The sequence below is a fragment of the Podarcis erhardii genome, assembly GCF_964252035.2.
Source record: "Podarcis erhardii genome assembly, chromosome: 18".
Lineage (NCBI taxonomy): Eukaryota > Metazoa > Chordata > Lepidosauria > Squamata > Lacertidae > Podarcis > Podarcis erhardii.
Window position 1 is genome coordinate 10,696,661 of NC_138516.1, and position 26,380 is coordinate 10,723,040.

Sequence of the window (26,380 nt, forward strand, 5' to 3'; positions counted from 1 at the left end):
ATGGCCATTCTTGCTGCGTTGTCCTTGAACCCCAATGATGACCTAGTACAGAAGCGAGTTTTCAAATCCATTGCCCCGCCCACTTCCCCCTCTAGTATGTGGCCCCCGGAAGCTTGCACAGGTGGAGAAAGCGGCCCTCGGCTGCCAAACAGCTCCCTCGTCTCCCTCTCCAGCAAAATCCTTTCCCACCCCTTCCTCACCCCGATCCCGGGTGTCTCATAGGGTTTCTTCAGGGAAGTCGCCCCAGGCGAACGACACCAGGCTTGCTTTTGCAACCTTTCGGGTCGGGGACACCACAGAGAAGGCCCTACATCCCCGAAGAGACAAACCGCATCTCTACGTTGGCGCCGGGCTCGCATCTGCCCACCCGGCGCTTGGCGGCGAAGGGGAAGACTTTGTGGAAAGCCCTCTGGAAACTGGCGCCCATGAAGGCGTAGACGATGGGGTTGAGGGAGGAGCTGGCGTACGACATGCAGTGAGCCCAGATTTTCAGCTTGTAGGTGTAATAGTTGCGGCGGAAACTGGTGCCGAAGGCCTGGGCCAGAATCAGAAGCTGCATTGGGCCCCAGCAGATGGCGAAGAGGACGACTATGGTGCCCACCATCCGTGATATCTTGCCCCGCATGGCTTCTGAGCGCTCGGCCAGCTGTTGAACCTGCGAGGAGTCAAGAAGGGGACTTGCAATCAGATCGGCTTGGCCTCTGCGGCCCAGGGAGGCACAGGTCAGTTCTGTGTCCAGGGCAGCTCCATCTGGTACGCAGGATGAGACCCTCTCTGCCCGCAGACTGTCTGGCCAGAGTAGTGCATGCTCTGGTTATCTCCCGCTTGGACTACTGCCATGCGCTCTCCGTGGGGCTGCCTTTGAAGGTGACCCGGAAACTGCAACTAATCCAGAATGCGGCAGCCAAACTGGGGACTGGGAGCGGCTGCCGAGACCACATAACACCGGTCTTGAAAGACCTACATTGGCTCCCAGGACATTTCTGAGCACAATTCAAAGTGTTGGTGCTGACCTTGAAAGCCCTAAATGGCCCAGTAGACCTGAAGGAGTGTCTCCACCCCAGACACTGGGGTCCATCTCCAAGGGCCTTCTGGTGGTTCCCTCCCTGCGAGAAGCAAGGTTACAGGGAACCAGGCAGAGGGCCTTCTTGATGGTGGCCCCCTCCCTTCAGAGGAAATAAACAACTACTTGACTTTTAGAAGACATCTGAAGGCAGCCCTGTTTAGGGAAATTTTTTATGTCTGATGTTTTATTGTGTTTTTAATATCCATCTGGTACACAGGCTGAGACCCTATCTGCCTGCAGACTGTCTCGCCAGAGTGGTACATGCTTTGGTTATCTCCTGCTTGGACTACTGCCATGTGCTCTAAGTGGGGCTGCCTTTGAAGGTGACCTGGAAACCACAACTAATCCGGAATGCAGCAGCCAGACTGGGGACTGAGAGTGGAGACCATATAACACCAGTCCTGAAAGAGCTACATTGGCTCCCAGGACGTTTCCAGGCACAATTCAAAGTGTTGGTGCTCATCTTTAAAGCCCTAAACGGCCCAGTAGACCTGAAGGAGCATTTCCACCCTGGACACTGGGGTCCTCCTCCCGAGGGTCTTCTGGCGGTTCCCACCCTGCGAGAAGTGAGGTTTCAGGGAACCAGGCAGAGGGCCTTCTCGGTGGTGGCGCCCGCCCTGTGGAACACCCTCCCATCAGATGTCAAGGAAATAAACAACTCTCTAACTTTTAGAAGACATCTGAAGGCAACCCTGTTTAGGGAAATTGTAATGTTTGATGTTTAATTGTGTTTTTAATATCCATCTGGTACGCAGGCTGAGACCCTGCCTGCCCGCAGACTGTCTGGCCAGAGTGGTGCATGCTCTGGTTATCTCCCGCTTGGACTACTGCCATGGGCTGCCTTTGAAGGTGACCCGGAAACCACAACTAATCCAGAATGTGGCAGCCAAACTGGGGGCTGAGAGTGGAGACCATATAACACCGGTCCTGAAAGACCTACATTGGCTCCCAGGACGTTTCTGAGCACAATTCAAAGTGTTGGTGCTGACCTTGAAAGCCCTAAACGGCCCAGTATCCCTGAAGGAGCATCTCCACCCTGGACCCTGAGGTCCATCTCCAAGGGCCTTCTGGTGGTTCCCTCCGTGCGAGAAGCAAAGTTACAGGAAACCAGGCAGAGGGCCTTCTCGGTGGTGGCGCCCTCCCTAAACCAAGGGTTGGCAAGGCTTACGGGGCATGGGCCAGATCACTCCTGCAGAGATCCTCCATGGACTGGACCAGCGTAGCACGACGGCGGAAATCGCGTCTGCTCATGCCCAGGTGCTGAATATCACACCTGCGAAGAAGCGATTTTCGGTTTCTGGGCATGCGCAGAAGTGATTTCCAGCGCCGCAGACATAAAGACCATACTTACTAGCCGCTTTGCTTCTCAATAGTCTCTGCTTGGCCTCTGTTATTTTCTCCTACCGATAGGAAACCCGCTTAAGGACTCTATAGGGGCTCTTGGGTACCCCATAAGGGAAAAAGGAGCAGTTTTTTTCTTATAACAAAAGCATGCAAATATGTCCTCTATTTCCTAAATAACTCATAGGAAAGATCTACCTGGTCCAGCCTCACGTTTCTCACATTGCATAACCAGATATTACATCTGGAGATTGCGGAAACTACAAATTGAGGAGTTGGAGTCTGAGCTCGCTTACTTTCCTCTTCCCTCCTCATTCCTCTTTCCTTTTGTGTTGTCTGCTTGACCTCTGTTATTTTCACCTACCGATAGGGAACCAACTTAAGGACTCTATAAGGGCTTTTGGATACCCCATAGGGGAAAAGGAGTGGAGTTTTTTCTTGCAACATTTTGATAATAAACCTGATTTGCAAGGAATGGTGGTGGAATGTTTTTGACGGCGACTGTAAGATTGTCATGCGATTGATACCTGGTTCTCGGAGGTCTCCACTGTGGGGCGCCCCATCTGGTACAGCATGGCGGTGTAGCAAAGTAGGATTGTCAGCAAGGGGAGCAGGTAAACCACCAGGAAATTGTACAGGATGAAGGCCCTCTGGTGGGTGATGGAAGGGAAGGTCTCACTGCAGTAAGTCCGGGGTCCGAACCAGTAGCCTTCGGTCAGCTGGTTGTAGACCAAAACCGGGGTGGAGACGGCAAAGGAACCTGCGGGCGGAAAGGCCAGGGTCCCAAATTCACCCAACGGTTCTGAAGTCTCAGACAGAACCGGATCGAACCCTTGGCCAAGTGGGGCAACGTACTCTGGCAGAGGATGTTCTGCTGGGGTTTGCGGCAAAGCAAAATGGACTTCCTGGTCCGATAAGGTGCAATGGGCAATCTATACGAAAATAGATTGTATACAGTGGTGCCTTGGTTCTCAAACGCCTTGGTACTCAAATAACTTGGAACCCAAACACTGCAAACCCGGAAGGAAGTGTTCCGGTTCGCAAACGTTTTTCGGAAGCCGAACATGCTCCGTTTTGAGTGTCACGCTTCTGATTTGAGTGTTACGCCAAGGTCTGTCTGGTTTTGCTATATGCAGTGCTACCTCAGGTTACATACGCTTCAGGTTACAGGCTTCGCTAACCAAGAAACAGTGCTTCAGCTTAAGAACTTTGCTTCAGGATGAGAACAGAAATTGTGCTCTGGCGGCGTGGCAGCAGCAGGAGGCCCCATTAGCTAAAGTGGTGTTTTAGGTTAAGAACAGTTTCAGGTTAAGAACGGACCTCCAGAACAAACCCGAGGTACCACTGTAATCCATTTTGGTACCATGGTTCTCAAATTTAATCCGTTCCAGAAGTCTGTCCCAGATCCAAAGCGTTCCAAAACCAAGGCGCGCTTTCCCATAGAAAGTCATGCAAAACGGATTAATCCGTTCCAGACTTTTGCCCCGCAGGAGATGGGCGGCGAGGGCACTGGCCAAGGTTCAGGCCGAGGCAAATGGACAGGGAAACCGAGGGGTCCTCCATGCTATGCCCGCCCCCCTACTCACCGACCCAGATGCTGGCGCTGACGGTGGCCGCCACGAAGGGGGTGCGTTGCTGCAGGGCTTGAAGGGGAAAGACGGTTACGTACCAACGGTCAACGCTCATAGCGGTCAAGGTGATGCATGTGGCTTGCACAGAGACCTGTGAAGCCAAGAAGACAGGGTGGGGTGTTTATTACAGAGGGACCTTGGTTCCCAAACGCCTTTGTTGTTGTTGTTATTTAGTCGTTTAGTCGTGTCCGCCTCTTGGTGACCCCCTGGACCAGAGCACGCCAGGCCCTCCTGTCTTCCACTGCCTCCCGCAGTTTGGTCAAACTCACGTTGGCCTCTTCGAGAACACTGTCCCACCATCTCGTCCTCCGTTGTCCCCTTCTCCTTGTGCCCTCCATCTTTCCCAACATCAGGGTCTTTTCCAGGGAGTCTTCTCTTCTCCTGAGGTGGCCAAAGTCTTGGAGCCTCAGCTTCAGGATCTGTCCTTCCAGGGAGCACTCAGGGCTGATTTCCTTCCGAATGGAGAGGTTTGATCTTCTTGTAGTCCATGGGACTCTCAAGAGTCTCCTCCAGCACCAGAATTCAAAAGCATCCATTCTTCGGCGACCAGCCTTCTTGGTGGTCCAGCTCTCACTTCCATACATCACTAGTGGGAAAACCAGAGCTTGAACTATACGGACCTTTGTTGGCAAGGTGATTTCTCTGCTTTTTAAGATGCTGTCTAGATTTGTCATTGCTTTTCTCCCAAGAAGCAGGCGTCTTTTAATTTTGTAGTCCCTACTTGTTAGGAGCAAAAATTCTGAATGGTTGCCACATAGCCAGTGAAGAGTGAGCAGGGTGCATACTTGGTTCAGAGAATCTCTGCTCCTTTCTGTTCTTCATTTTTAGAAGAAGGATGTGGTCTTGAAGGCAACTCAATGGAATCTGAAGCCATTCCTACCCATGACCTCTGGGAGTGAGGAACATTATAGAACACAGCTGCAAACAGCCAGAATCTCCTGTGATATTCCCTGGACAATGATAGAGCCCATCACTGAAAGTAGATATAATACCTACTGGCCCCTGCTGTATAATCCATCATATTGCCATTCCTATTCCCTTCTTTCTATCCATTCGGAAGGAAATCAGCCCTGAGTGCTCCCTGGAAGGACAGATCCTGAAGCTGAGGCTCCAAGACTTTGGCCACCTCATGAGAAGAGAAGACTCCCTGGAAAAGACCCTGATGTTGGGAAAGATGGAGGGCACAAGGAGAAGGGGGTGACGGAGGACGAGATGGTGGGACGGTGTTCTCGAAGCTGCCAGCATGAGTCTGACCAAACTGCGGGAGGCAGTGAAAGACAGGAGGGCCTGGCGTGCTCTGGTCCAGGGGGTCATGAAGAGGCGGACGCGACTAAACAACTCAACAACAACAACAATTCCCTTCTTTAAAAGAATTTATCAACCTACATTTTTAAAGGAAAGGAGCTGAGGAAGTGATAATTGTTCTGTAAATCTTAGTTGATGGTCTCTGATTTTTTTTTTAATGTGTTCTGATTTTTTAATGATATTGTGGCTATATAAATAAATTTATAAATAGGTAAAGTTAAAGGGACCCCTGACCACTAGGTCCAGTCGCGGCTGACTCTGGGGTTGCGGCGCTCATCTCACTCTACTGGCCTTTACTGGCGTCCAGCTTCCAGGTCATGTGGCCAAACAATGAACTATCACCAGTGCAGGTATTTTTTATTTTTATCATCTACAATACTGTTTTATTTATCTTATAGTATTTTCTGTGGTTCTATTACGTATTCTCTGTTTAAGAATTGCTACGCTCGGAGCTTCTATTATCGCATGATCACAGGATTGGGACTGTTGAAAAGCTTGTTTGTGATATTGATCAACTATCCTCTCTAATACCGTTCATACAATATTGATTTATTTTATCATTTGTACCTCCATCATATATTTTCCATTTAAGAACTGTGAAATAATACATGTTACATATATTTTGTTAGAACATTATTAGCCATGTGTCGCCTGTTATTGTTTAAAGCAGGGGTCAGCAAACTTTTTCAGCAGGGGGCCGGTCCACTGTCCCTCAGACCTTGTGGGGGGCCAGACTATATATTTTTTTTGGGGGGGGGAATGAACAAATTCCTATGCCCCACAAATATCCCAGAGATGCATTTTAAATAAAAGCACGCATTCTACTCATGTAAAAACACCAGGCAGGCCCCATAAATAACCCAGAGATGCATTTTAAATAAAAGGACACATTCTACTCATGTAAAAACATGCTGATTCCCGGACCGTCCATGGACTGGAATGAGAAGGCGATAGGGCCGGATCCAGCCCCCAGGCCTTAGGTTGCCTACCCATGGTTTAAAGGTTTTTGGGGGGCGCAGATGGTCCCTGCAAGCAGTCGCAAACTCACCTGTTGGATGTAATTGACAAATTTGCACATAAACTCCCCAAAAATCCAGCCCGGAAGAGGATAAAGGACAGCCGTGAACGGGACACAGCAGACCAGGAAAATGATATCCGTGACAGCCAGGTTCGCTGTTTGGACAAAGGGCACAATATGGAAAAAGTTTAGAAGAAGAAAAAAAGATAAATTGAAGGGAGCAACTTCCCTGTAAGGAAAGCATGGAGGTTTTTTTTTCATTTAGAGGAAAAGCAGGTAAGGAAGGGTGCGTGAAATTACGTCGAAAGTGACTAGAGGAAAGTTTTTCTCCCTTTCAGAAAAGGCTAGCTTAACTGGTAGAATAAGGAACGGATCTACACACAGGGGGCGGGGGAAGAAACGCTATAAATAAGTCAGAAATCAAATCGTCATAATGAAAGAAAAAAACTGCTATGGAAAAACCGCATGGAATTTTTTTTTACTCTCCTGTGCCCTCTGGTGCTGCATGTGTATAACGCTGATTTTTTAAAAAAAAATCTAATGTAGCTGAGTCCTGGAAGAAAGTCTTTAAAGAAGATTGGGGGCGGGGGACGGTGGAACATTTGAAAAAATTATTGTCAGTGACTTGAAACGATAGCAGGACGAGAATAAATTTAGCGGCAAAATCATCAACGGAGGGAAAATGGGAAAAGAATAAGGAATAATTAGAATACACAGCAATAAAGGGAAAATTGAAATGGACCATGGAAGAGGGAAGGGAAGTTGATGCTTGGTTTGTTTTCGTTTGAAAATGATAAATAAAATTTTTATATAAGTTTTTCTCCCTTTCGAATAACACCAGGAGTCGTGGGCATCTCATGAAGCTAAAAGATTCTGGACAGGTTAAAAAAAAAAGTGCTTCCCATCCTATAAGTGTGGGATGTGAAACACAAGAGCAGTCAAGTACAACATTCCTAGAGTGAACATGTTTTGACATGGGGAGGGATGTTTGTCCAGCCAGCAGGTAAACTTCCTGTTTCCTTTTAGGCTGGGACAGACTTCCTCTACATGTGACCAGAGGTGGGTGTGGCCTCACCTGTGCAGGTAATGACAAAAGCACAGGGCAGGGCAGCCATCTCTCTCTTCCTCCTCTTCATCTTCTTCCAAGCAACATCTACTGAGCGAAAGATGCCCTCTTGGCTCCCAGCCCAGAGAGGACAAAGGGACTGTCTTCTTATAAGATAGATTCCAAATGTGGATCTGATTGTGAACAGAATGTGAGTAAACTCTTTTTACACTTCTGTAAAAGACTGTGTCGTCTCTTCTATTTTATGAGGGAATAAGGGGAAATTACCAGGAGAGTTATTCTAGAGGCTTAAGCGAGCCTGAGCAAACGCTGCCGTTGCAAACTTAAAATAAAGGGGAATGTTTCACTCTGCTGAAATTGTGGAACTTGTTAACACAAGTTGGATAAGGATATAATCAGACAATATATCCTCTCCTGCATCCCTGAACATACCCACAATAAGAACATCCCAAAAGAGTGTAAGAACTGCTTGGCCCAACTTGGCCAGCAGCTTTTCTCCCAGCGGCCTACCAGATGCCTTTGGGAAACCTGCAAGGATTTGAACCCAGGGCATTACTGCTCCTGACCGTGGATGCAGAGTAGAGTGGTCCTGGCTAGCAGTAAACAGAAGAGGCATCAGCTAGTAGCCCTAGCAGCTTTGACCCTCCTTCCCACCCACCCAGGTGCCTCCATTATTCTCACCAAACTCACCAATGTAGAAATTGGTCGCCGTCCTCATCTGCTTTTGCTTGGCTAGGACGTAGATCACGAGGGAGTTGCCCGCCAGACCCACCACCATCAGGATGGCAAAGAAGAGGGGCACCAGCCACGCGTCCACCAGGCGCGGCGGGTTCTGGGGCTCCGAGACATTGGCACACCACAGCCCTGCGGTGCAAGCAGAGCTGTTCGGGAACAGGAAGGAATCGTTGAGGTCGGAGACGGAGGAGCCCACTAGCATGGCTCTGCTTTGCCTCTGCCGGCCAGGAGCCCCGAATTGGGGCTTGGGACGTCCTTTGGCAAGAGTTTTCAGCACCTCGGAGAGCTCAGCAAGCGAGAGAGATGTTGCGCCGCTCCTCAAATGGGGATCTATGAAACTCTGGCGGACTCAGGGCTGAGGGACCCCGAATTGGGACTTAGGACGTCCAGTGGCATGAGTTTTCAGCACCGCGGACAGCTCACCAAGCGAGAGAGATGTTGCGCCGCTCCCCAAATGGGGATCTAGGAAACTCTGGTGGACTCAGGGCTGAGGGACACCGAATTGGGGCTTGGGATGTCTGCTGACAAGAGTTTTCAGCACCGCGGACAGCTCACCAAGCGAGAGAGATGTTGCGCCGCTCCTCAAATGGGAATCCAGGAAACTCTGATGGAATCAGGGGCTGAGGGACACGTTGGGGATCTCGTCCTGGCTTGGCGTCATCCTAAGAGGAGCCAATCCGGTGTCAGTTATGACTCTCTCCTCCCCTTCAGTCTCAGAAAGAGACCTGCTCCAGAGTCCTTCTTGCACATTATTTGCAGTGTCCTCTGCTTCTCGGGTTCCTTGCAGAATGCAGGGTGCTCTCCTGAAACTCAATGAGGACCAGGAACACACCAGGGACCAGTTCTCGGGCACAAAGGTGGCATCCGTCAGTAACACATGCCATCAAACGGGCACGCTCCTTTCAGAGTAGAGGGCTCTTATTCCGACGCAGAGGAAATCTTGGGATGCAGGAATGGTGCTCTCATCTGAATGGGTTGCCGGCCCAACCATCCAGCCACCTGGGACCACCGCCCAGCTCCGAAAGGACCCAGGCGTCCTGCGAGTTGGAAAAAGCCAGGAGGAAAGAAGGGCTGGTCGGTTTTAAGTGGCGGAGCGATTGCTCCCCTCCTGCTCTTTGCAAAAGCAGAATTTCTCCTCTCGGGTCTCCAAGCAGGCGATTGGCTGACTGTTCTATATTTTTTTCCCTCTCTTTCTCCACCTGGGGAGGGGGAGATCTTGCTACCAAGCAACACCCTTTGGAGAGGACTCGACTGGTGGCCTAATTCAGCAGGCATGGAAGGCATGAGATTATTATGCCACGTGCAGATAGAGAGAGACGGAAGACACAAACATTTCATTTTGCTCTTAATTCTGGCTTGCAGACAAAGCACACCAGACCCAGGAAATTCCACGTGCCAATTTCCCTCCCCCCCCCCCCCGAGTAAACTCTATTTATTTATAGATAATTTTTATTAATTTTAACATATAAATTATAGTACAAACCATAAAATTTTGCCACCTATACAATCTTCTTTTTTTTTTTGGACTTCCATCAGCACCTCTGATGATCCACCGTTTTAATCACTTCTTATGCATTTCTTAACTTCATAGTGCCTTTAATTATCACAACTAATCACCCTCCCCATATACATTTTTGCAATACTTCCAGTAATTCTCCTCACAAAACTTCTCACAAACCTACAAGCGTGGTCTGATCATCACAATTACTTTTCAAATAGTCTGTAAATTTACGCCAGTCTTCTGTGAATTTCTGGTCCCGCAGATTTCGAATCCCTCCTGTTAATTCTGCATAGTCCATTAATTTCATCCTCCATTCTTCTTTCGTCGGTAATTCTTCTTGCTTCCATTTTTTGTGCCAATAATATTCTTGCTGCTGTTGTTGCGTACAAAAACAACTTACATTCTTTTCTGTTTATATCACTTGAAATTCCACGTGCCGATTAATTACTTTCCGTCCAAGTTAGCAGCGGCTCGCGAAAGCCCTGCACATCCTCCGTTTTCGACGTAAACGGGTAAATCCCTTTTGGCGTTTAGATTCAAAGCCAGCTGGAAAAAGCTCTCTCTGCGAACGTCAAGTTTCATTCAAGTTTGCTGCCATAGAAGCAGAAAGCACATTTGCGAAAAACGCAGGAAGAAACGGCGTCGGCCCAAGACAGGGGCCAACCCGAGGACTCAAACAGAAGAAGATTTAAACTATTTGTTTGGTTTTGAGCAGCTCTTAATATTTAGCACGGATGTGATTCCGAAAGTCCTTCCTTGATATGTGTAGTTGAATGCAAAGGAAGCTAATAACCTCATCTGCACAATGCGTTTAAAATCAGAGTTATGCCCAGGGCGGGATTTAGGTTTGATGAGGCCCTAAGCTCCTGAAGGTAATGGGGCCCTTTATATGTCCAGCTGTCCTTTGTCCACAACAAATTGCCGCTGTTTTTTGTGTGTTGAATATATGCTATATGGTCATTGATAGACCTAATAGGTATCTCAAGCTATAATGGATCATTTCCCAATAATATTTTACCCCTTTCTGTCTCATCTCTTGGCCTTGTCTGTGGGAAATATTCACGAAATATTCTTTCCACAAGGAACAACATTGATGCCGAAATCCAGCATCGCCTGAGCTCTGTGAGTTTGGCTTTCTCCCGATCGAAGTGCAGAGTTTGAGGACTGGGACATTCGCAGGGAAACGAAAATGCTTGTTTCCAAAGCTATTGCACTACCAACCTTACTGTATGCTTGGGAAACATGGACCACTTATAAACGCCATCTCCAACTCCTCGAAAGATTCCATCAATGGCGTCTCCAAAAATTTTTACACATCACTTGGGAAGACAGGCAAACTAATATCAGTGTATTGGAAGAAGCAAAGATCGCCAGTGTTGAAGCGATGATTCTTCAACCTCAACTTCGTTGGACTGGTCATGTTGTGCGAATGCCTGATTATCATCTTCCAAAGCAACTACTCTATTCCGAACTTAAGAACGGGAAGCGTAATGCTGGTGGTCAACAAAAGAGGTTCAAAGACTCTCTCAAGGCAAATCTTTAAAAATGTAGTATAAACACTGATAACTGGGAAACACTGGCCTGCGAGCGCTCCAGTTGGAGAACAGCCTTGACCAAAGGTGTCCTGGGCTTTGGAGACACTCGAACTCAGGACGCGAGGGAGAAACGTGCTAAGAGGAAGGCACGCTTGGCAAACCCTCACCAGGATCAACTCCCGCCTAAATGTCCCCACTGTGGAAGGACGTGTGGGTCCAGAATTGGCCTCCACAGTCCCTTACGGACTTCCCTCTGTTAAAACACGTGTTCATGGAAGTCAATTTTACTCGGCTATGAGGGGTCGCCGAAGGAGAAGCATAACAAAGCACTGAATCATTCTCAGCCAACGCAGCTTTTCTGCCTAAACACCATGAAGAAGGAGGTGTGTTTGCTGCTTCCAGGTGCTTCAAAAACGCTTCAGCTTTTCTCTCGGGTACACACTGACCCGAAGGGAAGAGAGGGCATGCGAGACCAGCACTTAGGCAGAGCGCTAAGTGGCAAAACGTAGCCAGAATTGACTTTCTCGCTCGCTCCCAGAGTGGTTGGAAATTGGAGCATCATCGCGTGAAGGTCTTTGTTCCGAGAAAACAAAAACACCAGATAATTTATTTTGCCGCTGCCGGGGGAAAAGCTTAGCATCTGTGCTCCAAAGGTGCCAATTTCAGTTCGTATCTCTGTTTTCCCTTACTAGCCCCCCAACCTTTAAATCTCCACGTTTGCACGAAGATGTCCTCGTGAAAACTCGGGAACGTTAGGCCTGTGGCCTCTCTTGGCTTTTAAAGCAGAGGTTGGAAGGGGTGCTTAGCTGAATTCCCCACATTACGAGACAAAAGACAATCTTCACTCTCAAATTTCTGTTGCAGATTGCCTCTTACCGGTGCTTTTCTGGCAGTCTTTGGCTAAGTGCCTGGGCAATTTCTAAAGCATGGGTTGGCAAACTAAGGCCCGGGGGCCGGATCCGCCCCAGTCGCCTTCTCAATCCGGCCTGCGGACAGTCCGGGAATCAGCGTGTATTTACACAAGTAGAATGTGTCCTTTTATTTAAAATGCATCTCTGGGTTATTTGTGGGGCCTGCCTGCTGTTTTTACACGAGTAGAACATGTGCTTTTACCTCCTCCTCCTGAGAAAGCTATACTCACCCTTTCCGCCTCCCAACTCACACCATTCCCAAGCTCCTGGAAATCAGCAGCGACGAAAATGCAGAAATCCACCTCACCTGTTGGATTTCTGTCTGCGGCTTGGAAATGCGAGCCTTTCCCCCACAGCTTCCCAGCAAGTCCCCTTTCTGCATTTAAGAAAAAGAATACTGCAACACCGCTCTTAAAAGCATGATTTTTTAATTATTATTTACACGAAAAACTCATTACACGGAACGACGTTTTATTCTTCCGGAAAATGCAAAGTTGGTTTGTACATTCGGCAGAAGGAAGGTCTCTGCGCTGTTGTAGTGCAAGGGAAGTGTGTATTGGGGGCGTGTTTTGTGTTCAAATGCCCCCCCCCAAAAAAAATTATTCTTGCACGTGGAAAATTAGAAAGGTTGGGCAGTGGTTTCCTTGGCAGATTAGATTTCTGCAGGAAGGGAGTTTTTCCCCAAATAGGGGGAGCTTGCAAACTTGCCAACAACCCCCCTAAGTATATTTCAGGGGAAAATGTGTTTCCTCTGACTTAGGGCCAAGTTAATTTGGCTGCCCCCTGCAAAATCCCACTGTTTTGACACCATCGTGGCAACACAAGAGGAAGAAGAGACACTTTCCAAAAAAAAACCAACACCCAGAAATTGTGGCATCTTCTGGGGAAAAGTCTGAAAAATCACAATTAATGCAACAACTCTCAATAAGAACATTCGCGAAGGGACATTGCGGATAATCATAAAACCACACACACACAAACAAAAACTCAACTTTGGTATATTTTTCTGAGCATGCAACGATCAAAATAAAAATCCACATGTGATCAGTAGCTGGGGGGAAAAGGACAATAATTTAACTGATTTATAAGACCCTCTATTTCCCGATGATTCCTAGTTGGAAGGGCTCCTCAAAGGTCATCCAGGCCAACCCCGTGAAATGCAGGAATCTTGGCTCATATCTTTATTGATCGCCAGTGGCTGAAACCTAGGCTCCCCAAGGTTAGAAATCGACTCCCTGTACAGATAGGAATTCAAACTAGCATGTGAAGGGCAGACCAGTGTATCAGACAGAGGTACAGTGGGAAGCCTCCTCCAGGTTTGCCCTTTTTAAAGGATCCAAGTAATCCTGCCTGTATTATTTTATTATTTTATTAATTTATTCAATTAATGATGACCCTTGGGGCCGATATCCTAGGAGGAGGCTCCCTGTCGCCCCCCTGCCTGAATTATTTTTATTTTATTAATTTATTCAATTAATGATGACCCTTGGGGCTGATATCCTGGGAGGTTCCCTGTCGCCCCCCTGCCTGAATTATTTTTATTTTATTAATTTATTCAATTAATGATGACCCTCAGGGCTGATATCCTGGGAGTTTCCCTGTTGCCCCCCTGCCTGTATTTATTATTATTATTAATTTATTCAATTAATGACGACCCTCCGGCCTGATATCCTGGGAGAAGGTTCCCTGTCACCCCCCTGCCTGTATTTTTATTTTTATTTTATTAATTTATTCAATTAATGGTGACCCTCAGGGTCCCTTCCAACTCTATAATTCTACGACTCTAACAACATAAAGACCACAGGTTTCCCTGCCCTGCCCTACGGAGGGAAAGGAATCAGTTCCCGAGGAACAGGCTCGGCTAAATTCCTTTTTGAGGTTTAGTAGCTTGCGTAGACTTCTTTGGAACCGACGGCGATGCACGTTTCAATTTAATTTAATATTTTTAAAAAACTCACTTTATGGCACGACAGAGCAATTTGGGGGAAACCAAACGAATGAAAGAACCAGCGGCAAAGAAGATGGGATAATTAATTATTATTATTTTGCCAGGGTCATTTCATCAGTAGATAGCAATTTTGGGGGGGAAACCGAAAACAAAATCCGAATCCATTGGCCATAAAACGTACGGACACACACCTATTATCTTTAAAAATACACTATATTACATTTTACAAAACGCGGACTGGCTTCTGACAACTTGGGTTGGCAAAATAAAGGGGGAACCTGCAATTGTCATTCATACGTTTAGAAAATGAGGCAGTTCGGCTGAGAACGGATGGCTGCTGTGTTTTTTTGGGGGGGGGGTTGTAGTTTCGCTACAGACAGAATGCCACCCTACCCCCAAAATTCAGAGAAATTCGGATTACGAATCGAAGCACCGTTAAGGCCCGTTAGAAGAGCTTTTCCTCCTTTTGCAGGAGGCACCCCAATTTCCAAGAGGCGTTGAGTCCCCCGCCATCCCATAATAAAAGAGCGTTGAGACAGAAACAAACAAAGCCCGTTGAAACTAAGAGAGAGAACCTCCAGTCCCAAGAGCAGTCTACCTCTGCCCAGAAGCCAGATGGAATTAGCGGCTGTTTCCTGGCACGACCCCCCCCCCCGTGAGGCGGACCCGATCCTCTGCCGAACTTGAAAAAAAGGGTCTTGTGCACCCCCCCCAAAAAAAAATTAGTAAGAATCCAAGGCGCTTGTGGGAAAACCCAAATTTTGCCGCTTTAAAATCGAGCCGAGCCGAAGCTGAAGCCAGCCGTTATAACACCAGCTCTCTAACATTTGCTTTCCAAAAACCAGGGATATATATATATATATAAATAGATAATTGTCTCCAGGAGGGCAGAACGGCAACTGCAATGGCGACAGAGAGGAGAGGCGTTGCAGTTCTTTCCAGAAAGTTCGCGGGAGAGAGGAAAGCTTTTCCCGAAAAAGCAAAAAGCGAAGGATTTCCCTTTTTTCGCATTGCAAAAACACAAAATAAAAAAACGACTGTGTCAAATAGGGTCGAAGAAATCGCCCCTTTTCAAATGCTCCAAATTTGAGATGCGATACTTTTATTTGCAGGGAGTTGTAGCCCACTCGCACTGAGCCATTTATAAATCCTGTTTTTTTCAAAGAAGGAGGGACCTATTAAAAATATACGTATTTTTATAAATTGCTTGCAGACTAAATTACGGGCGGCGTTTAAAAATCAAAGGATTGTTTTAAAAATCAAGCTGCCTGGACAACTGAGTCGAACGATGCAGCGCAATCCTATTTTTGGGGTGCACGGCCTTAAAAAAGGGATGAGTTTTCACTCAGGCCCCGCACAAACTTTGTGGTCTCCCCCTCCCATCAGCTTCGTTAACTGCGAACCCCAAAATACAGCAACCCTCCTCAAAACTGGTGCCAAAGTTTTGCGGTCCTTTTTTCGCGGAGAAGAAACAGCCCGCGTTTTGCGGCACCACCCAAAAACAGACCAATAGATAGACCCTCAAACCCGGGGGTCACCCCCCCTAAAACCCCAATGAGATGAAGGATCTATGGCTCCGTTTTGGGGGGGCTGCAAAATGTGGGGCGTTTTCGCTGCAAAACGTTTGCCCGGCTACGATTGGGAGCGAATCGGATGACATTGGGTTTGGGGGGGACCCCGTGACACCCCCTTCCCTGGTTCGAGGGTCTATGGCTGTTTGTGGGGTGCGGCAAAAAGGGTGGTTCTCTGCATAAAAAACCCACAAAAACCGACTGCAAAACTTTTGCACCAGTTTCGAGGGGGTTCCCGTTTTTGGGGTTCGCCGTTAATGAAGCTCAGCATGGACAGGGGGTGATGGAGGTGGGGGGGGCTCCCCACATCCAGGACCTCCCAGACAGAATCGGGGCCTCCAAAATGGGCCAGGGGGCTCCTACTCTGAGGGAGAGGCCGGTAACAAAAGCATCATCTGGCCTGCATCTTTTGGGTACCCGAGATGGGAGGCGGTTGCTAGGCAACCACAGACAACATCCTGCATCTTTTGGGTACCCGAGATGGAAGGCGGTTGCTAGGCAACCACAGACCACATCCCTAGCCGAGTCCCTTCCTGCCAAAACTCATTTGCCTTTAAATTCTTTTTTAAAAAGCCAACGGAAGCAGAAATTTCGAAGGGGGTGGGGTGGGACGGACCCCCGGAAGACGACCCAGAACCGCCATCAGCTCATTTGCTCCAGGTAAGTCGAAAGAAGCGGATCCGGAGGCAGGAAAATGGTGTGTTTGTTGCTCACTTTCATCTGTCGTTTTCCTTCGTAGTCAGAACCTAAGACGGATGATATAATAATCATAATACAGTGGTGCCTCGCAAGACGAAAAGAATCCGTTCCGCGAGTCTCTTCGTCTTGCGTTTTTTTCGTCTTGCAAAGCAAGCCCATTAGCGGCTTAGCGGATTAGCGCTATTAGCGGCTTAGCGGATCAGCTGATAAGCGGCTTAGCGGCTTAGAAAAAGGGGGGGAAAGGGAAAAAAACCCGCAGGAACTCGCAAGACATTTTCGTCTTGTGAAGCAAGCCCATAGGAAATTCGTTTAGCGAAGCACCTCCAAAACGGAAAACCCTTTCGTCTAGCGGGTTTTCCGTCTTGCGAGGCGTTCGTCTTGCGGGGCACCACTGTAATAATAAAAATACCAGTAACAAACTTAGTTGGTCTCTAAGGTACTACTGGAAGGAATTTTTTGTCTGCTTGTTTGGTAATAATAATGATGATGATGATAATAATTTTGGTTTATTTAAACACCTTGAAAAACAGAAGAACAAGGTGTTCTTATCCAAAAGGAGACAAGGAAATACAGTGGTACCTTGGTTCCAAAACGCCGCAAACCCAGAAGTGAGTGTTCTGGTTTGCAAACGTTTTTCGGAAGCCAAACGTCCGACGCAGCTGTCAGCCTATTGTTTCCGGGGCGCCTGCGCCAATCAGAAGCCACACCTCGGTTTCTGATGTCAAACGGACTTCCGGAATGGAATAAGTTTGGCGCTTTTGTTTTTGCTATTTATTTTGCGTTTTTGTTTCTGAGGCTTTTCCAGGTTCATTTGTTTTTGTGACTGTGCGGAACCCAGTTCAGCTACTGATTGATTGTGTGACTGCGGAAATGAATAAAAGCCCCCCATCCAAACAATGACTATGATCAGTGCAGATGGGAAAAAACACTAATTTTAATTTTTATCATCTACAATACTGCCTTATTTATTTTATAGTACAGCACATTGATTCTTGCTTTCTTTTTGTGGATCAATGGTCTCGTTAGATGCTAAAATTCATGTTAAATCGCTGTTTTAGGGGCTGTTTTTAAGAGTCTGGAACGGATTAATCCGCTTTGCATGACTTTCTATGGGAAAGCGCTGCCTTGGTTTTGGAACGCTTTTGTTTTGGAACGGACTTCTGGAACGGATTAAGTTTGAGAACCAAGGGACCACTGTAGAATGAAAACCTTAGGAGATATTTGGGGGGGGGGCGGGAGTTGGGCGGGGGAAGAAGGGCTTCCCAATTGCCATTTTTTAAATAAAAAAAGTTATTTTCTACTTATCATCCAGCCACCGAGGCCAGAAGGGAAGGTAAAGGCGGATCAGAAGGGCCTCGCCCTCTCTGCAAGGGAGAGATAGCCCCGTTCGACACGGGCAAGCAAGTTTCCTCCCAAAATAAATACGAAATAATATCAGAAAGGAGCCCTTACTGGCAGAAGCGAGGTCCATGTATTGGCAGACGGCGTGAAGGAGAAGCCGTTCGAAGCTGCAAGAAAAGAGATTGAAAAAACACGTTTTTATCCCTTTCTGCAAGTTCTTTCCTTAGGTTCAATTCACAATCCTGGTTCCCAGTTCTTCCCTTATGTTCCCAATTCTTTCCTTAGGTTCAGTTCACAATTCTGGTTCCCAATTCTTTCCTTAGGTTCCCAATTCTTCCCTTACGTTCAATTCCCGTTACGTCGATTTGCCCATACGTTTACAAAACGCTATTATATATACCTTCGCGGAACGGAAGAATTTGCAGCACCCCCCCCCCCCGCCTCGCCACCTGTTTGAAACCATTACTTATTTCTATATTGACTTCTCTTTCTTATCATCTTGCGTTGGGCAACTCCCCCCCCCCCAAAAAAAATTAACTTCCTACTCTCCATCCTATGTAATAATAATAATAATTTTTTATTTATATCCTGCCCTTCCCAGTTCAGAAAACGGGCTCGCAACGAATTTAAAACACTTAATTGTGATACAACAAAAAAAAGCATAAAATACAGTATAAAGCGTATATATAAAGCGTGAATAACAATAAATTCAGAATTCAAAAATCAATTTAGGGGGGAAACCCATTCAATAAACAATAGCTGGCTGGCTAAATTAGTCCCATTTGGGCCAGCGAGGAGACCAGGGGAGAATTAGCTGTGGGACCCCAGAGCGGGGAATCTTCATAAAAAGGGAAGGGGAATAAGAGATCAGGCTAAGTTCCAATTAAAAGCCAGGAAATTAATAATAATAATAATAATAATAATAATAATAATAATAATAATAATAAATTTTATTTATATCCCACCTCCCCAGCCGAAGCCGGGCTCAGGGCGGCTAACAACAATAAAATAATACAACAGGAAATTATTAATAGGAAATAATTAATAGGAAATTAACTTCCTATTTTCCATCCTTTATAGATCCTTTACTCTGGATACGTCCAGTTCCCATTTCCCAACAGCCGTTGGCTTTATCAGTACGGAAAAACCCCAAAAAACCACATTGTGCATCGCCTTCTGTACTACAATTCCCATCCGGCCGTGGCGCCTGGCGCAAGAACCGTTTGGTCACCTGTTGTCCATCATTGCCGTGTAGACGGAACGGGGGCTGTTCGAGAAAAAGGCCAATAGCTCATCTTCGAAGCACTCCAGGGTCCCCTGGGCGAAAAATAGAAGCAGCAGCGAATAACAACAAAGCAATTTTATTCTTTGTACCCCGCGCCCAGGCAAAGCTGCCACAGCAAAGGTTCCCAGGCGCCGGTTTCTTCTTCGGTCCTGCGTTCGAAACCTACCATGGGGATACGGCTCCGCTTCAGCGTGGTCCTCAGGCGCCGGCTGATGCGTTGGAAACACTCTTGCGGGGTGTAAGCGGCGTGTTCTGCAACGGAAAGAGGAGGAAAACAGGTTGTGCGGTTCCTGCATTGCACGGGGTTGAGATAGATGACCCTGCGGTGTCCCTTCCACCTCTGCACTTTCGCAGTTCTAAGGGGAAGAACAGGGACCAGGGGCTTCTATCTTGTTTAGATTATACGTAAATTTGGCACTGCCAGGAAGGGTAGGGAGCCTCCCCCCCCCAGCTGTTGCTCCTGAACAGGGAGCGTTCGAGGGTAGACTGCTCTTGCATATGGAGGTTCGGATGAAAGCAGAAATCTCTCTAACTCCCTTCAAGAGCAAAGAAGCTCTGGAAACTTGAATGGGGAAGACAGATCCTCACTTGACTGGAAGGGAGGGAGAGAGAGAGAAGGAAGGAAGGAAAAAGAAACTGAGAGAGGAGAGAAGGAAGGAAGGAAGGAAGGAAGGAAGGAAGGAAGGAAGGAAGGAAGGAACGGAGAAAGAGAAGGAAGGGAATTTATTTGCCCCAGAAATGCAAAACATCCCTGCAAGGCAGTGCAGGCCAAACCCTCCATACCTTTCCACTTGACATCTGCTTTTTCGGCCAGTTTGCTCTTCTGCTTCTTCGCCGCCTCCTCTTCCAGGTACAAGAGGACTCGCTCTTGTTCCTCGCCGGAGCGGTTCATGAAGTCGTTCCAAATCTTAGCCGAGACACACACACAAAAATGAGAGAAGCCCATTAACGCACAACCCTCTCAGCCCATCCCGAGTCAAAAACCCAGCGACTGGAGCGGGAAAAAGAGCTGCGTTTCCCAGGGCCGTTAATTTTATTTTATTTTCCCATCAGAAGATCAATCCACTTTCGAGTTGATTAAGTGGGCGGAAAGCCAGAGAACCCAAAGTGTGGTTTGTGCGGGTTCCGAGTGAAACTTAAGACTCTGAATATCAGGGTTTTGCGGGTTTTATCCAGGGTATGCATAAAAATCCATTATTATTATTTTATTTAAATCGGATTATTTTATTTTTTAAAATGCTTTTGGAGGAAAGATCTTTCTAAACGTAGTTTTCTATTTAAGTTAAAGTCCAAAGGAAATAAGTTTTTCGTATGTGCTAAAACTCAGTCTAAGTTGTTTGGTTTTTTAAAATGCTTTTAACAAACACAGATACGTATGCCGCAATGTTATCATTTTTTATTTAAATTGGATTTTTGGAACGGACTTCCGGAACGGATTAAGTCTGAGAACCAAGGTACCGCTGTTTTTAAAACAGGGTTTATGTATTTATTTTTAAATGGGGTTTATGTATTTATTTAGGTTGGCCGAGTTACGGGGAACGAGGTGCAAACTGAACACCAGGAACCAACTTTCTGACAGTAGGAGTTGTTCAATTGTGGGTGGTTTTTAAGCAGGGATTGCAATTCTATGATTTTTAAGTCTTTTCGGCAATTGCTCCCAATAAGGTAACTCGAAATAATTTTGCAATTAAAAAGACACGTGCAATAAAAACAGCTCACACGATTTGATACATAAGGCGAAACAATTAAAAGATTGCTTTCATACGCAAAAACGTTTTGTAGTTTTGCAGAAACAAGCTGCAATATGTAATAAAAAAAAAAGGTCTTAAATCTGATACATGCTATTAAAACAACAACAATGCCTCCTTTATCTCGCACCGTCACTCCCAACTAGAACCCGAGTTCGAAAGACGAATTCCGGACCCAGGTACGGAAAAAAGGCTTCAGAATTCAGAACGCGGACTCGTTCAGATCCCAATTCCTGCATAGGGCTAAAAAGGACAAGCAGGGGCTTCTTCAAAGTCCACAAAGGTTTCAGAATTAAAAACGTGCAAAAGCGGCTGAGGTTCAGCAACGCTCTCTTTCCATCTGGCAGCTCAGGTCCAGCAAAGTTCCTTTCCCATTGCAGCTGAGGTCTTGCAAAATGATTTGCTTTAACCTCGCAGCCAATTTGACCGAATGAATCAAAACCGAATTTGGGCGAGATGCAATTCCCAGATACGAAATGCAAATTTGAAATGTTGTTTAATTGTTGATTCGTTTGAATACAGAAAAGATGCAATTTGCATAATAATAATAATAATAATAATAATAATAATAATAATTTATCATTTATACCCCGCCCATCTGGCTGGGCTTCCCCAGCCACTCTGGGCGGCTTCCAAAAAAATATTAAAATACTGTGATACATCAAACATTAAAAGCTTCCCTAAACAGGGCTGCCTTCAGATGTCTTCTAAAAGTCAGGTAGTTGTTTATTTCCTTGACATCTGATGGGAGTGCGTTCCACAGGGCGGGCGCCACTACCGAAAAGGCCCTCTGCCTGGTTCCCTGTAACTTGGCTTCTCGCAGTGAGGGAACCGCCAGAAGGCCCTCGGAGCTGGACCTCCGTGTCCAGGCTGGACGATGGGGGTGGAGATGCTTCTTCAGGTCTACTGGGCCATTTAGGGCTTCCAACGTCAGCCCCACACTTTGAATTCTGCTCGGAAACGTCCTGGGAGCCAATGTAGGTCTTTCAGGACCAGTGTTATGTGGTCCCAGCGGCCGCTCCCAGTCCCCAGTCTGGCTGCCAAATTCTGGATTAGTTGCAGTTTCTGGGTCACCTTCAAAGGTAGCCTCACGTAGAGCGCATGGCAGTAGTCCAAGCGGGAGATAACCAGAGCATGCACCACTCTGGCCAGACAGTCTGCGGGCAGGGAGGGTCTCATCCTGCGGACCAGATGGAGCTGTCCTGGACACGGATTTGACCTGCGCCTCCATGGACAGCTGTGAGTCCAAAATGACCCCCAGGCTGCGCACCTGGTCCTTCAGGGGCACAGTCACCCCATTCAGGACCAGGGAGTCCCCCACACCCACCTGCCCCCCGTCTCCCAAAAACAGTCCTTCTGTCTTGAGCTGAGCTGTGCCTCTCAAGGAAGAGAGCTGGGATTTAACGAAAAGAGACCACAACACGTACCTTGACGTACGTCTCATTGTTGCAGGCTTCCGTGAAGATGCTCGGATTGGCCGGGTGGACGATCTCCCCATCTTCCCCTGTACATTCGTCTTGCTCCAGGAGAGTCATCAGATAACGTGCTGGAGGGGAAACGCAGAATTCACGATACACCTCTGCAGGTTAGCAATGGGCCGAAACTAGGGTACAAAGCCGAAATCTGCATATATTGCTCCTCCCACTTTTGCAGCAGGCCCCGCCCCCAGAACAGAATTCGGGCCCCCGGCCAGAAAACCCTTCCCCTATCATGATGCAACATGGCTCAGTCGGCAGAATCACAGAATTGCAGAGGGCCTGTGCAACGCAGGAATCGAACCCAAAACCCTAAAATTAGGAGTCTCAGACTCAAGCGATTGCAGCGGTCTGGGGCTTTTTAGCTTCGGGGAACTGTGAGGAGAGGAGAAGGGGCCCCCCCTTGGGGGTCCTCTAGCCCAACCCCGTGCAATGCAAGAATCTTTCGCCCAAGGTGAACCTTGAACTCGCAACCTTGAGAATCTTTTGCCCAAGGTGAACCTCGAATTCACAACCTGAGTCTCAGGCTCAAGCGATTGCAGCGGTCTGGGGCTTTTTAGCTCAAGGGAGACTCGAACGCGCGACCCGGTGTTTATAAGAGCCTTGCATTCTACGGGCTGAGCTCTCCCCAGCTCGGAGCAGCTTGGTTGTGGGTTCGAGCCTTGCGGGTTGGACTAGATGACCCCCGGGTCCCTCGCGACTCTTCTGCGATCCCATTGGGCAGAGAGAGGCGCCCCCAACCCGGAACTCAACTGTTCTCGAGGCGCTGAAGGCTCTTGCGCCCTTTGGCCCGGGGGATGAGATCCGAGTTGCGTATGGCTTGGTTGATGTAGTACTGCTTTCGCTTCGCCGGGGAAAACCTCTTGGCGGCGGGGGGACTGGCCAGTGGCGGCAGACAATCCTCAATCCTTCTGCAAAAAGGGGAAACGAAGCGTTTTTAAAAATTGGCAGGCTCTCTGCAGCCGTGACCCACATAAAATAAAAGAGCCCCCCAAATTCAAGAGATCTGCATCGATCCATTTTTATCAACCCAAAGAGCAGAAATAATCCGATTTATTGCAAACAAGGGTCGTATTCCAGGAGCGAGCGCCATTCCACCTTGCCAAAAGCAAGGGTGATTCAGCCTTTTTTATTTATTTCCCCCCAATAATATTTACTAAGTTTCCTACAAATACCACACGTACAATACAATCAATCAAACAAAAAGGAAAAGGAAACGGAAACAAATATAGCAAACGATAACCAAAAATACAACCACAAACATATAGACAATAAAAATTAATTGATCAATTAAAAATCCAACTTCTTAAATATATTACTTGACTTCCTCTAATCTCTTCCATCTGAATTTCCCTGTAACTGAACGTAGCAGTTTTCCAATATCGTTAATCAAAAATAAAATATTCCAATTATAATCAAATTTCTTAACATTCTATTTCTCATTTATTTATTTAATCCTAATTTAATCCTAGGCCTATTTGGTGCTTTCAAGTAACTACTAATCTCTAATGTTACAATATTTATTCAAATATTCTTTAAATTTCTTCCAGTCTTCTTGATATTCCTCTTCTTTCTGTTTGTGGATTCTCCCCGTGCGTTCAGCCAGCTCCATAAAGTCCACCATCTTCATCTGCCATTCTTCCACAATTGATAGTTCTTGTGTTTTCCATTTTTTGGCTATTAAAATTCATGCAGCAGTTGTGACATACAAAAATACCTTTACATCTTTCTTGGGCAGTTCAGAACCTAATATTCCAAGGAGAATGACCTCTGGTTTCTTTATAAATGTATATTTCATCATTTTTAAAAATTCATTATAAATCTTTTCCCAGAAGTCTTTTACCTTGGGACAGGTCCACCACATATGATATAAAGTACCTTCCTTTTCTTTACATTTCCAACATTTTTTTTAAATTGTATTTTAACTTGTATTTTAACTTGTATTTTAAATCAGGAACCCCCAAGCGGAGTCTGATCTGGCGAGCTCTCCGCACCCCGATTTCCCGAGTTGTGCCACCGCAATGGAACCTCCAGTTACAGGAGAAGTCTATCTTAGGCGATGGATCAACTTGGTTGCTCCAGGAAGGAAACAGCTGTTGCATTGCCTGTTTGCTTGCAAGCTTCTTGCAAAGGTTGTTGAACCCACCCTGCTTTTATTGTTTTAAAGAAATCAATTGAAATCTCCTTTTTCCCAAATAGGAGCCACAGATATTCAGTGGCAAGGCTGCCCCCCTTACTCACCCATAGGGCTGGTTTGGGGGGGCTCCCGGTTGCTCCTGGTGGCCGCCTCCTCTTGCACCGCCAGGATCTGTCCCCTTCAGCACCACCATGGCTCGCCCGGATTGCAACCCCAAGCCAACAAGATCCTGAGGTCTGGGACCCGGATACCACCCCAGAAAGGCACCCGGCCCAGCTGCCCCCCCCCCCCGGCTGCACCGCCCCAGGAAGACGCGTCAGCTCCGGGGGGGGGGAGGAGGGGAGCAAAGGGCTGGAGGAAGAGGCGGTGCTACGAGCCGGGATGGAGTTCCGCCTCCCTTGCGAAAAGCAAAAGCTGATGCAAGGGACGCAGCCGCGTTTGCAATGTGCAGTTTGCTCCGGGCTTTGCAGGGCGCGGCGCTGCACGGGGTGTGTTTGCGTGGCGTTGCATTGCATTGCAGCGCGTGAGAGTTTTGCAGTTGCCTTGCATGGAGTGTGCATTGAAGGGAGTCAAAACAAAACAAATTCCTTCCAGTAGCACCTTAAAGACCAACTAAGTTAGTTCTAGGTATGAGCTTTCGTGTGCATGCACACTTCACTATGGTGTATCTGAAGCAGTGTGCATGCACACGAAGGCTCATACCTAGAACTAACTTAGTTGGTCTTTAAGGTGCTACTGGAAGGAATTTTTTGTTTTGACTATGGCAGACCAACACGGCTACCTATCTGTAACATTTAAGGGAGTGTGTGTGTGCCTTGCACGGAGTGTGTCTGCATTGCACGGAGTGTGCGTGTGCCTTGCACGGCGTGTGTAGTTGCATTGCACAGTGTGTGCTTGCATTGCACGGACTGTATGGTTTCATTGCACGGAGTGTGTGCCTTGCATGGAGTGTGCCTTGCACCGAGTGTGTGTGTGCGCGCCTTGCATGGCGTGTGTGGTTGCATTGCAGGGAGTGTGTGAGCCTTGCACCGAGTGTGTGTTTGCATTGCACAGTGTGCATTGCACGGACTCTATGGTTGCCTTGCACGGAGTGTGTGTTTGCATTGCATTGCAAAGGGCTTTTTTTGCATTCCACTGCAACGGTATGTGTGCTTGTGCACTGGACAGCACAGCAATAGATCTGCAGTTGTGGCCGCTGCGAGGACCTCCAGATGTTGCTGTCCTCCTACCACCCAATCCCCAGCCCCTTAGCCAGCATGCCCAATGGTCAGGGACGAGGAGAGTTCTAATCCAGCTCTGTTGTTGGGTCTCCCTGCCAGCAGCAGGCACAAAGATCAGGGCTGGATGGGAGTCCAGCAACCTCTGCAAAACCCCGGCTTCCCCACCCCTTGCGCCACCTGCAAAGCAAACTCCTTGTTGCCCCTCTGCAGGAGTCCCTGCTCTGTCTTGCATTAGGATTGACAGCCCCAACCAGAAGCCCCTGCGGACATTGCCGGACTCCAGGGCCTCCTCTCAGCTCCAGCCAATGGGCTTTCCCATGGGAGAGGGGCGTCGCCTGTCGGCAGCACCCCTCATTTGCATACTGCCCTCCCCACAATTCAATGCGGTTGGACACCATTAGGAATGTACCATACTTCACATATGCGTTGGAAATAAAGCACCAAGTTATCTTTCGGAAGCGAGAAGAAGATTTCGAAATAATAAAATAAGCGAAGACTTGGGAAATAAATAAATAAAAATTTAAAGGGCAATTCGTTTCAGTTCACCATAAAGTGGAAGTCCTCCGTAAGGAAGCCTTTAAATGAGAGATGGAGCAGACATGGATTTGTGCTCGCTTCGGCAGCACATATACTAAAATTGGAACGATACAGAGAAGATTAGCATGGCCCCTGCGCAAGGATGACACGCAAATTCGTGAAGCGTTCCATATTTTGGCACATCCCTGCATTGCTTTTATTGCACAGCATATGCATGGGGCTGCATTAAGACCAGCAAAACATACTATTATTTATTGCTTCACATCCCTGCATTGCTTTTATTGCACAGCATATGCATGGGGCTGCATTA

At 47.3% G+C, this 26,380-nt stretch overlaps 2 protein-coding genes across 2 annotated transcripts; both read right to left on the reverse strand.

Moving 5' to 3' along the window:
• Positions 1-280: 280 nt before the first annotated feature.
• Positions 281-9,503, reverse strand: KISS1R (KISS1 receptor). The gene is made up of 5 exons (XM_081846363.1): positions 8,118-9,503; positions 6,392-6,516; positions 3,994-4,129; positions 2,935-3,167; positions 281-655 (listed from the first exon to the last, which is right to left on the reverse strand). Exons 1-5 carry the CDS (start codon positions 8,362-8,364, stop codon positions 308-310), a joined length of 1,089 nt encoding a protein of 362 aa, XP_081702489.1. The 5' UTR covers positions 8,365-9,503; the 3' UTR covers positions 281-307.
• A 3,588-nt stretch (positions 9,504-13,091) lies between these two features.
• R3HDM4 (R3H domain containing 4) lies at positions 13,092-24,619 on the reverse strand. Its single transcript, XM_081846406.1, has 8 exons — positions 24,418-24,619; positions 22,930-23,087; positions 22,129-22,247; positions 19,737-19,860; positions 19,120-19,205; positions 18,900-18,985; positions 17,780-17,835; positions 13,092-16,374 (listed from the first exon to the last, which is right to left on the reverse strand). The coding sequence occupies exons 1-8, from the start codon at positions 24,504-24,506 to the stop codon at positions 16,271-16,273; spliced, it is 822 nt and encodes a 273-aa protein (XP_081702532.1). The 5' UTR covers positions 24,507-24,619; the 3' UTR covers positions 13,092-16,270.
• Between the last annotated feature and the right edge of the window lie 1,761 nt (positions 24,620-26,380).